The sequence below is a fragment of the Triticum dicoccoides genome, chromosome 7B (genome assembly GCF_002162155.2).
Source record: "Triticum dicoccoides isolate Atlit2015 ecotype Zavitan chromosome 7B, WEW_v2.0, whole genome shotgun sequence".
Lineage (NCBI taxonomy): Eukaryota > Viridiplantae > Streptophyta > Magnoliopsida > Poales > Poaceae > Triticum > Triticum dicoccoides.
Window position 1 is genome coordinate 220,924,310 of NC_041393.1, and position 13,150 is coordinate 220,937,459.

General features: G+C 43.7%; 1 protein-coding gene across 1 annotated transcript; it reads left to right on the forward strand.

The window, feature by feature from the left end:
* Positions 1–793: 793 nt before the first annotated feature.
* Positions 794–2,817, forward strand: LOC119339887 (fasciclin-like arabinogalactan protein 7). The gene is made up of 2 exons (XM_037611786.1): positions 794–920; positions 1,780–2,817. Exon 2 carries the CDS (start codon positions 1,810–1,812, stop codon positions 2,605–2,607), a length of 798 nt encoding a protein of 265 aa, XP_037467683.1. The 5' UTR covers positions 794–920; positions 1,780–1,809; the 3' UTR covers positions 2,608–2,817.
* Positions 2,818–13,150: the final 10,333 nt, after the last annotated feature.

The window sequence follows — 13,150 nt, forward strand, 5'->3', positions numbered from 1 at the left end:
TGACGGGCGGGCCCCACGTGTCATAACCATGCTTAAACGGTAACGATTCGGCTACTAGATTTTTTTTGGAACAACACACCACTTTTTTGGTAGTTTTTCAAAAACAAATCAAAAAAGCGATAGTTTTTTGCAATGATAGCCCATAATGTGGTAATTTTTTGATACTCAATTGTCCCGAGTGGCATTTTGGGCATACATACTTTGTCCAATGGGGGTGCTCGTTTTCTTTCGAGGGGCTGGCGAGAATCGTCAACCTTCGACGATTCTAAAATGCACTTCGATTCTGTGTCGATTCTAGGCGAGACCTAGGTAAGAAATGAGTATTTTTACAATTATGATTTTCCATACCGTAATTCCTCATAATCAAGTAAAAAAACTGGCCCTCACCTAGACGCCGACACACTAGCCTGCGGCCCGCCTCTCTCTCATCAACAACTGCCACCTCTCTCTCTCTCTCTGTGGTGTCTACTAAGGGCATCTCCAACAGGTTGTATGTTAGTCTTGTTGGTAAAATATCTATGTCATCAACCAACAAGCTATCATACAACGACTTCAATGGGTTGTATGTAAGATATCCAATAGATGGTGAGAAAATAAATGTGATTGCTCTCTATTTCACCTTGGAGCTTGTGCAAAGGTTGTTGGTTAATCTACATACAACTTTGCTCTCTCTCCACATTTAATACATGTCACATCATCACTATGTCCTAGGTGGCAATTTTACCAACACCTATCTTACAACTATTGGAGATGCCCTAACTCATCTACAGCTGCCATCCATGATGGCATTATCTTTTACTCTTCCCCATACAGCAACTTTTATATAAACGCACACTCCCTCTTATCTCTCTCCCCCACCCCATTCCCACCTCACCCTGTTCGTGCTGCCTTCACTGCTCGCCCGCTCTGCACTCGCTCAGGTCAGTCTCAGTAACCCGTCTAATCCAACGCCGTGACGCAAATGCTCAAATATCCTCACGCTTTTTCGGGTCTCCATGTGTTTGCAATCTGAACTTAGAGGCGCTCGATTTTCGAAAAATTAACTTACAGGCGCATGCATTGCTGCATTTGGATCTGTTCTCCCAGTTCTTGGCCCAAGGAAGAACAGATCTTCGCGTTGTGTACTTTCGTGGCTCTTATTTTCAGCCGAAGCAACGAAATGCATTGTAATTTTTGGCCCTTGCTCTCAGATTCAGGAATGAGCAATTTGTTGGGTTTCTCTGTTCTTGCCTTTGTTTTAGCTTTGGAGCAATTTGTTCCATCCATGATGCTGAGATCTGCAGGACGTCAGAGGACTGTTCAGTTCATGCGCAGCAGTTTTTGCCACCTTTTTATTTTATTTTGGTAGGCAGCACATGTTCTGTAATGCCGGTCAATTCTGCTAGATCGGGTCTGGAATGTTTTTTCCCCCTCGTCATTTATATCTGTCCCTTTGGTGATAGGGAAAGGCCCAGTAAATTAGCTCTTGATGAAAGATCTAATTGAACCACAAATCCTTTCAGATCGAGAGGCTGCATGCTTCTTGAAATCTCACTAGTTCATAGTGCTGTGAAACGCCTTGCAATTCTCGGAAATCGTGCAGAAATCGGAAGAACTGCGAGTTACTATTCCTGCATAAACCAGGAACCACAATTTATCTCCTGTTGTTGGCCAGTAAATTAAGTAATTACCGCGTTTTTGTGGGTGTAGAATTTGTACACTAGGTAATTCAGGTTCTTATGGATGAAAAAAGCTAAAAAAAACAGTGCTTAATTCTTGGTTGTTCTTTTGTGACCTCAGGGATTTTGGCAAAAGCAGGGGACCTTCAGGATGAAGCTCAGAGCAGCCATTTTGCCCGTGTTCATGCTCGCCATTGCTGTGCTCTCCTCCCCGGCATTGGCGCAGAAGACGAAGAGCCCCCCTGCTCCGCCGGCGGCCGTCCTCCCGCCGTCCCCAGCGCCGGCGCCGGCGCCGCGCCACGTGGACCTCGCGGACCTCCTGAGCGTGGCCGGCCCGTTCCACACCTTCCTGGACTACCTCCAGAAGACCAACGTCCTGGAGACGTTCCAGAGCAAGGCGAACGACACCAAGGAGGGGATCACCATGTTCGTGCCCAAGGACTCGGCGTTCGCGGCGCTGAGGACAACGACGTTCGCCAACCTCACCAGCGACCAGCTCAAGTCGCTGATGCTGTACCACGCGCTGCCCAAGTACTACTCGCTGGCGGAGTTCAACAAGCTGAGCAGCCTCAACCCGGTGGCCACCTTCGCGGGGTCGCAGTACACGCTCAACCTCACCGACAACATGGGCAGCATCCGGATCAAGTCCATGTGGTCCAACCCCAAGATCAGCAGCAGCGTCTACTCCACCCGTCCGGTCGCCGTCTACGAGGTCGACAAGGTGCTGCTGCCGATGCAGATCTTCAAGAGCGACCCGCCGCTGGCCCCTGCCCCCGCCCCCGCCCCCGCCGACGCCAAGACCTCTGATGACGCGCCTAGCCCGGCGTCGGGGAAGTCAGCGAGCGCGAAGGCCAAGGCGGGGTCCAAGAGCGCGTCGCACCGCGCTGGCGTCGGTGTGGCCAGTTACCTGGCGGTGGCTGTCTCCGGTGGCGTGATGATGCTTTTGTGAGCGAGAGACTAATGAGAGAGGTCAGTGGCGGGGTTCATCCGTGCTGCTTAATTTTTACTACATGGATTGTTGCTGAGTTCATTCTTTGGACATAGTAGGCGTTGGTTGTGCTAGGATTTGCATCATATATGCTTCTGTGGTTGGTCCTTGTTGATACTACTTGATATACTACTATTTTATTTGTGCATGTATGCAGAGAGTATTCCAGTACTCATGGCTCTAGAGCCAGTGGCTGATTCTTGTCATGCACATTTTTTCTTCGAAAAAGAGATTACCCGGAAAATACACAGGAGCTCCACCCTCCTATATGAATATCAAATTCAAAAATGCCAGAAAAATTCAAAAAAATCTGGAATCTTGGGATATCAATCTGGGTGTCCAATCTACTCCTATGTGAAGTTTCGTGAAAAAATACCAAAAAAAAGTATCCAAGACGAAAAAAAATATGGTCCGACCTATGATCCACCCAAACAGTTGTACTGTTTGGTACATAGGATTTTTTTGTGAGTACCATGAATGTCATTTCTTCGTGGAACTTCGCACCGGAGTAGATTGGACACCCAGATTTTTTTTATTTTCTTCGTATTTTTTCGAATTTAATGTTCGTATAGGTGGGTGAAGCAAGGAGCCAAAAATCAGCGTCCATATTACCCCCTCTATATCAAGTGATGCACATAGCCACAGCCATTACTTCTCATGTACATGATCTTAAAGAAGAAAATGACATGCCATATGAACTACCTCGTTTTCAAAATATAAGGAGTAAACATTTATTTTCAAAGAAAATTTTTGTATGTTTGATCAAGTTTATCGCAAAATATATCAAAATCTAGACAACTAAATAAATAAAATATGAAAATATATTTGAGTGCGGCTAATCTGCACCCCCGCTTGGAAAAAAATTCAAAAAAAATACTAGAAAAATTCAAAAAATTCCAAATTTTTTGTGGTGGTAGATAATTTGACGCGTGAGGTGCGCACCAAAATTTAACTCATTTGAGCATCTGCGCAGCTCTCGGCAAAAAAGACAAAATCAGGGTCTGTAAAAATGTGTACTGTTTATGCACTGTTTTGACCCGATTTGTTTTTTTTCCGAGAGCTGCTCAGATGTCCAAATGAGTTGAATTTTGGTGCTCACCTCACGCGTCAAATTATCTACCACCACAAAAAAAATTGGAATTTTTTGAATTTTTCTAGTATTTTTTTGAATTTTTTTCTGAGAGGGAGCAGATGAGCCCGGGCACCTTTTTGAATTTTCGAATATATTTCATGAAGAATCTAATGATAATCATTTGGTATTTCAGATATTGATATTTTCCTTTGTAAACTTGTTTAAAGTTAGGGAAGTTCGACATTTTGGAAAAACCAATACGCCTTATATATTAAAACATCATGAGTATTTATGTAGAGTAAATATTACAAAAGCTTGTACAACGCCGATTTATGGGTTGATCACAACAAAAAAAACTTTCCACCTAACCATAATATTGGGACAGTTTACTTCACACCACCCAAACAAAGTACAAGTCCACAAAGTCATGTTAGAATATTGAGCCCATTTGTGGGGCAACCCAATAGGCAATTTCTGAAATCTCAAAAGCCCATGTGTGTGAGCAAATGGTGGGAGTGCGAAGTTTAGTCCCACCTCAGAAGTTGGAGTAGTTGCACACCACCTTATAAGGTGGAGTGCTGTAACACTTGTAAGCGAGTGAGAATAAGAGAGCCTCTCGCGCACTCCTCCGCCGCTGCTCGCTCGTCTTGACCCGCGACCCGACGCGATCGCGTTTTGAGCTAGACAGATTTTGTCTTTATTTTTGCTGTTTTGGAAAACTGAGTCTGGAGTCGTGATGGACGCGTCACAGCTTATTCGGTTTGGGTCGCTCCCGAAATCAACTCGGACGTGCGGCCTGGGCCTCCCACGTTGCACCGTTAGGGTTTTCCAAACCGCTATATAAGGACATATGATGCGGCCGCAACACACATTGAAAACCAATCTAGGTTTGCCACCTCTCGTTCCTTGCGCCGTCATCGTAGTCCACTCCATCCCGAGCGCCGGCGTGCACCGGCAAACGAGAGAGCAGGTCTCCGGAACCACTTGCCTTTGTGATCCTGTACGGGAGAGGGCGAATTAGGTTTTTGGGAAGCGCAACGCGCGAGTGTTCGCTGTCTTCATCATGGCTCGCCTACTGTCCAGGTCGGGCGATCTTGCCTGTCATCGTCTACAACGTCGTCTTCTACGACGGGTCTTCACCAACGTCGTCATCAACATCGCTGCACCAATGGCTACCTCATCTGCAAACGATCAGTATAACTGTAGTGTCCCAGTTTGTTGGTTAAACATATTTGCCAGTTTCATGTTTTGCGTTGTTGTGTTGCTACTGTTCATGTTGTTTAGTGCATCTAGTATGCTTGAGATTAACATGTTAGTAGTTGCAATCGTCATGTTTAATATTCTGGAATTAATCATGGAAATTATGCCTAATTACTCAACAATCCAAAAACATGAACTGACCATGGCTGGTTTTGCCGATGCTATGAGACCGAAAAGTTTTAAGGGTACGAACTTTAAGAGATGGCAAGTGAGATGCCAACTTTGGCTCCCGTCCATAAAAGTTTGGGACCTAATTAGTAATGGTCTTCCTGAAGGTGCATTCGAGGAACATCAGAAAAAGCACAAGGAAGCCAATACTAATTTCAGAGGTTGTGTTCTGAGTGTCCTTGATGGGCGTCTGTGCGACATGTCTATGCACATCAAAGACGCTAAGGAGCTCTGGGATGCACTGAATACTAAGTTTAGTGCGACAGATGCAACAGTGAGTTGTACGTCATGGAGAGCTTTCACGATTACAAGATGGTGAATAACCGTTCTGTAGTTGAACAGGCTCATGAAATACAGTGCATTGCAAAAGAGCTCGAATTCCTCAAGGTTGTGTTGCCTGACAGATTGTGGCTGGCTGCATTATTGCAAAGTTGCCTTCTTCATGGTCGAACTTCGCCACATCTCTCAAACATAAGAGACAGGAGATATCGGTTGAAAATCTGATAGCGTCTCTTGATGTTGAGGAGAAAGCCAGGGCAAATGACACGAGTGACAAAGGTGGTGAGATTCAGGCTAGCGCCAACATGGTGCAGAAGAATCACCACGCCAAGAACAACAACAAGAACAAAGGGAACTACAAGCCCGAGTTCAATGGTCCTATCAATACTACTTCCTTCGAGAATATGAAGAAGAAGAAGGTGATGAACAAAGTTGGGCTCGAGTACTATGCCTGTGGAGCACTCGACCATTTTTGCAAGGAGTGTCCTGATCGCACGGACAAGAGAGGGACAAACATTACAAAGAATGTCAATGTCATGACCGCTAGCAATACTGATGGGTACGGTAATTTTCCGATGGTACTTTCAGTCTTTCAGTCTCCACATTGGTGGATTGATACAGGTGCTAATGTTCATGTGTGTGCTGACATCTCTATGTTCACTTTTTATCAGGACGCTCGGGATTCTTCCGTCCTAATGGGGAATGGATCGCATGCTACTGTTCATGGTGTTGGCACGGTAGATCTGAAGTTTACTTCGGGGAAGATTATGCAGCTGAGGAACATGCAGCATGTCCCTACTATGAACAAGAATCTCGTTAGCGTCTCCCTTCTTTGCAGAGATGGGTTTAAAGTAGCGTTTGAGTCCAATAAAGTAGTTGTGTCGAGATTTGGACAATTATTGGTAAAGGCTATGAGTGCGGAGGCTTGTTCCGCTTTTCACTTTCCGAATTTTACATAAGTCAGTAAACCATATTTGTGGCAATGTTGATTCACAGGCTAATGTTTGGCACTCTCGTTTATGTCATGTTAATTTTGGTTTACTGTCTCAGCTATCCAGTTTGAGTTTAATTTTGTATTTCACCATTGCCAAAGGTTCTAAGTGCCATAGTTATGTGCAATCTAAGCAACCTAGAAGCCTCACAAAGCAGCCGAGGAGAGAACTTGGCACCTCTAGAACTCATATATTCTGATCTATGTGAGATGAATGGTGTGTTGACAAAAGCTGGAAAGAGATATTTCATGATGTTAATTGATGACGCTACTAGGTTCTGAGATGTTTATTTGTTGCAAACTAAAGATGAAGCTTTAGAATACTTTAAAATCTATAAAGCTGAAGTTGAAAATCAATTAGAGAGAAATATCAAACGGCTTAGGTCGAATCGTGGTAGGGAGTATTTTCCCAAAATATTTGATGAATTCTGTGAGGAACATGGTATTATTCACGAGAGGACGCCTCCCTACTCGCCCCAATCAAATGGGGTTGCTGAGAGGAAAACCCGCATGCTGACCGACTTGGTGAATACCATGTCTAACATTGCTGGTTCATCTAAGGCATGGTGGGGGGAGGCTTTGTTGACTTCATGTCTTGTCCTGAATAGAATTCCAAACAAGAATAAAGAAAAAAAACCTTATGAGGAGTGGGTTGGCAAAAAAACCATCACTTTTGTACTTGCGCACTTGGGGATGTTTGGCTAAGGTCAATGTTTCAATTCCGAAGAAATGCAAACTGGGACCAAAGACAGTAGATTGTACCTTTCTAGGCTATGCTCAGCGTAGTGTTGGTTATAGATTTTTAGTGGTTAAATACAAGGTACCTGACATGCATGTTGATACTATTATGGAGTCTCGTGACACACCATTTTTTAGAATATGTTTCCTATGAAACATATGCATAACACTTCTAGAATATCTTGTGAGATAATTCCTCAATCCAGTACATCAACTGATTATTCTTAACAACCACATGATATAGTCCTTGAGAAGGATGACAATGAAGCTCCTAAACGGACTAAGAGACAGAGGACAAAAAAAATCCTTTGGTGATGATTTCATTGTGTACCTTGTGGACAATACTCGCACGACCATTGCAGAGGCATTGCATCTCCTGATGTGGATGACTGGGAAGAAGTTGTCCAAAATGAGATGGACTCGATTGTTTCAAATGGAACGTGGGAATTATCTGAGAGGGGCATATGGTTGTAAGCCACTTGGCTGTAAGTGGGTGTTTAAGAAGAAGACAAGGTCTGATGGTACTATTGAGAAGTACAAGGCACAGCTTGTAACCAAAGGCTACACCCAGCGAGAAGACGAAGATTACTTTGACATCTATTCACCTGTTGCTAGACTGACCACCACTACTTTCCTTGGCTGCCTCATATGGTCTTATCGTTCATCAAATGGACGTGAAGACAACTTTCCTTAACGGATAGTTGGAACAGGAAATCAATATGGATCAGCCTGATGAATTCGTGCTAAAAGGTGAAGAAACAAAGGTGTGCAAACTATTAAAATCTTTGTATGGGCTAAAACAAGCACCCAAGCAACAGCATGATAAGTTTGACATAACTCTGACTTCTGCGGGCTTTGTCATTAATGAGGCCGATAGGCTCGTTTACTACTGAAGGAAATATGCCCCAGAGGCAATAATAAAGTTGTTACTTATATTTCCTTATATCATGATAAATGTTTATTATCCATGCTAGAATTGTATTAACCGGAAACTTAGTACATGTGTGAATACATAGACAAACAGAGTTTCACTAGTATGCCTCTACTTGACTAGCTCGTTGAATCAAATATGGTTATGTTTCCTAGCCATAGACATGAGTTGTCATTTGATTAACGGGATCATATCATTAGAGAATGATGTGATTGACTTGACCCATTCCGTTAGCTTAGCACTTGATCGTTTAGTATGTTGCTATTGCTTTCTTCATGACTTATACATGTTCCTCAGACTATGAGATTATGCAACTCCCGAATACCGGAGGAACACTTTGTGTACTACCAAACGTCACAACGTAACTGGGTGATTATAAAGGTGCTCTACATGTGTCTCCGACGGTGTTTATTGAGTTGGCATAGATCGAGATTATGATTTTTCACTCTGAATGTCGGAGAGGTATCTCTGGCCCTCTCGGTAATGCACATCACTATAAGCCTTGCAAGCAATGTGACTAATGAGTTAGTTGCGGGATGGTGCATTAAGGAACGAGTAAAGAGACTTGCCGGTAATGAGATTGAACTAGGTATGGTGTACCGACGATCGAATCTCGGGCATGTAACATACCGATGACAAAAGAAAGAACATTTGTTGTTATGCGGTTTGACCGATAAAGATCTTCGTAGAATATGTAGGAGCCAATATGAGCATCCAGGTTCCGCTATTGGATATTGACTGGAGATGTGTCTCGGTCATGTCTACATAGTTCTCGAACCCGTAGGGTCCGCACGCTTAACGTTCGGTGACGATTTATATTATGAGTTATGTGATTTGATGACCGAAGGTAGTTCGGAGTCCCGAATGAGACCGGGGACATGACGAGGAGTCTCTAAATGATCGAGCCATAAAGATCGATTTATTGGAAGGCGGTTGAGGAACGTAGTAATTTCAAAATTTTCCTACGCACACGCAAGATCATGGTGATGCATAGCAACGAGAGGGGAGAGTAATGTCCACGTACCCTCGTAGACCGTAAGCGGAAGCGTTATGACAACGCGGTTGATGTAGTCGTACGTCTTCACGATCCGACCGATCCAAGTACCGAACGTACGGCACCTCCGAGTTCAGCACACGTTCAGCTCGATGACGATCCACGGACTCCGATCCAGCAAAGTGTCGGGGATGAGTTCCGTCAGCACGACGGCGTGGTGACGATGATGATATTCTACCGGCGCAGGGCTTCGCCTAAACTCCGCGACAATATGACCGAGGTGGAATATGGTGGAGGGGGGCACCGCACACGGCTAAGGAACGATCACGTAGATCAACTTGTGTGTTCTAGGGTGCCCCCCTGCCCCCGTATATAAAGGAGGGAGGGGGAAGGTGCGGCCGGCCCCAAGGGGTGCGCCTCGAGGAGTCCTACTCCCACCGGGAGTAGGACTCCCCCCTCTTGCCTTGGTGGAGAAGGAAAGGGGGGAGGGGAAAGAGGAAAGGGGGGCGCCGCCCCCCTCCTTGTCCTATTCGGACTAGGGGGGAGGGGGCGCGCGGCCTGCCCTGGCCAGCCCTCCTCTTCTCCCTCATGGCCTACTAAGGCCCATTAACTCCCGGGAGGGTTTCGGTAACCCCCCGGTGTTCCGGTAAAATCCCGATTTCACCCGGAATCATTCCGATGTCCAAACATAGGCTTCCAATATATCAATCTTTATGTCTCGACCATTTAGAGACTCCTCGTCATGTCCGTGATCACATCCGGGACTCCGAACAACCTTCGGTACATCAAAACTTATAAACTCATAATAAAATTGTCATCGTAACATTAAGCGTGCGGACCCTACGGGTTCAAGAACTATGTAGACATGACCTATAACTATTCTTGGTCAATAACCAATAGCGGAACCTGGATGCTCATATTAGCTCCTACATATTCTGCGAAGATCTTTATCGGTCAAACCGCATAACAACATACGTTGTTCCCTTTGTCATCGGTATGTTACTTGCCCGAGATTCGATCGTTGGTATCCAATACCTAGTTCAATCTCGTTACTGGCAAGTCTCTTTACTCGTTTACGTAATGCATCATTCTGTAACTAACTTATTAGATACATTGCTTGCAAGGCTTATAGTGATGTGCATTACCGAGAGGGCCCAGAGATACCTCTCCGACAATCGGAGTGACAAAACCTAATCTCGAAATACGCCAACCCAACATGTACCTTTGGAGACACCTGTAGTACTCCTTTATAATCACCCAGTTACGTTGTGACGTTTGGTAGCACCCAAAGTGTTCCTCCGGTAAACAGGACTTGCATAATCTCATAGTTACAGGAACATGTATAAGTGATGAAGAAAGCAATAGCAATATACTAAACGATCAAGTGCTAGGCTAACGAAATGGGTCATGTCAATCACATCATTCTCCTAATGATGTGATCCCATTAATCAAATCACAACACATGTCTATGGTTAGGAAACATAACCATCTTTGATTAATGAGCTAGTCAAGTAGAGGCATACTAGTGACTATATGTTTGTCTATGTATTCACACATGTATCATGTTTCCGGTTAATACAATTCTAGCATGAATAATAAACATTTATCATGATATGAGGAAATAAATAATAACTTTATTATTGCCTCTAGGGCATATTTCCTTGAGTCTCCCACTTGCACTAGAGTCAATAATCTAGATTACACAGTAATGATTCTAACACCCATGGAGTCTTGGTGCTGATCATGTTTTGCTCGTGGAAGAGGCTTAGTCAATGGGTCTGCAACATTCAGATCCGTATGTATATTGCAAATCTCTATGTCTCCCACCTGGACTTGGTCCCGGATGGAATTGAAGCGTCTCTTGATGTGCTTGGTCCTCTTGTGAAATCTGGATTCCTTTGCCAAGGCAATTGCACCAGTATTGTCACAGAAGATCTTTATTGGTCCCGATGCACTATGTATGACACCTAGATCGGAAATGAACTCCTTCATCCAGACTCCTTCATTTGCTGCTTCCGAAGCAGCTATGTACTCTGCTTCACATGTAGATCCCGCCACGACGCTTTGTTTAGAACTGCACCAACTAACAGCTCCACCGTTTAATAAAAACACGTATCCGGTTTGTGATTTAGAATCGTCCGGATCAGTGTCAAAGCTTGCATCGACGTAACCATTTACGACTAGCTCTTTGTCACCTCCATATACGAGAAACACATCCTTAGTCCTTTTCAGGTATTTCAGGATGTTCTTGACCGCTGTCCAGTGATCCACTCCTGGATTACTTTGGTACCTTCCTGCCAAGATTATTGCTAAGCACACGTCAGGTCTGGTACACAGCATTGCATACATGATAGAGCCTATGGCTGAAGCATAGGGAACATCTTTCATTTTCTCTCTATCTTCTGCTGTGGTCAGGCATTGAGTTTGACTCAACTTCACACCTTGTAGTACGGGCAAGAACCCTTTCTTTGTCTGATCCATTTTGAACTTTTTCAAAACTTAATCAAGGTATGTGCTTTGTGAAAGTCCAATTAAGCGTCTTGATCTATATCTATAAATCTTGATGCCTAATATATAAGCAGCTTCACCGAGGTCTTTCATAGAAAAACTTTTATTCAAGTATCCCTTTATGCTATCCAGAAATTCTATACCATTTCCAATTAATAATATATCATCTACATATAATATCAGAAATGCTACAGAGCTCCCACTCACTTTCTTGTAAATACAGGCTTCTCCAAAAGTCTGTATAAAACCATATGCTTTGATCACACTATCAAAGCGTTTATTCCAACTTCGAGATGCTTGTACCAGTCCATAAATGGATTGCTGGAGCTTGCACACTTTGTTAGCACCTTTTGGATCAACAAAACCTTCTGGCTGCATCATATACAACTCTTCTTCCAGAAATCCATTCAAGAATGCAGTTTTGACATCCATTTGCCAAATTTCATAATCATAAAATGCAGCAATTGCTAACATGATTCAGACAGACTTAAGCATCGCTACGGGTGAGAAAGTCTCATCGTAGTCAACCCCTTGAACTTGTCAAAAACCTTTTGCAACAAGTCGAGCTTTATAGACAGTTACATTACCATCGGCGTCAGTCTTCTTCTTAAAAATCCATTTATTCTCAATGGCTTGCCGATCATCGGGCAAGTCAACCAAAGTCCATACTTTGTTCTCATACATGGATCCAATCTCAGATTTCATGGCCTCTAGCCATTTTGCGGAATCTGGGCTCATCATCGCTTCCTCATAGTTCGTAGGTTCATCATGGTCAAGTAACATGACTTCCAGAATAGGATTACCGTACCACTCTGGTGCGGATCTTACTCTGGTAGACCTATGAGGTTCAGTAGAAACTTGATCTGAAGTTTCATGATCAATATCATTAGCTTCCTCACTGATTGGTGTAGTTGTCATAGGAACCGGTTCTTGTGATGAACTACTTTCCAATAAGGGAGCAGGTACAGTTACCTCATCAAGTTCTACTTTCCTCCCACTCACTTCTTTCAAGAGAAACTCCTTCTCTAGAAACGATCCGAATTTTGCAACGAAAATCTTGCCTTTAGATCTGTGATAGAAGGTGTACCCAACAGTCTCTTTTGGGTATCCTATGAAGACACATTTCTCCGATTTGGGTTCGAGCTTATCTGGTTGAAGTTTCTTCACATAAGCATCGCAGCCCCAAACTTTAAGAAACGACAACTTTGGCTTCTTGCCAAACCACAGTTCATGAGGTGTCGTCTCAACGGATTTTGATGGTGCCCTATTTAACGTGAATGCGGCCATCTCTAAAGCATAAACCCAAAACGATAGCGGTAAATCAGTAAGAGACATCATAGATCGCACCATATCTAGTAAAGTACGATTATGACGTTCGGACACACCATTTCATTGTGGTGTTCCGGGTGGCGTGAGTTGCGAAACTATTCCGCATTGTTTCAAATGTAAACCAAACTCGTAACTCAAATATTCTCCTCCACGATCAGATCATAGAAATTTTATTTTCTTGTTACGATGATTTTCCACTTCACTCTGAAATTCTTTGAACTTTTCAAATGTTTC

Excerpts from the sequence above, each read along its gene's own strand:
- LOC119339887 (XM_037611786.1), top strand. The coding sequence starts at position 1,810 with ATGAAGCTCAGAGCAGCCATTTTGCCCGTGTTCATGCTCGCCATTGCT.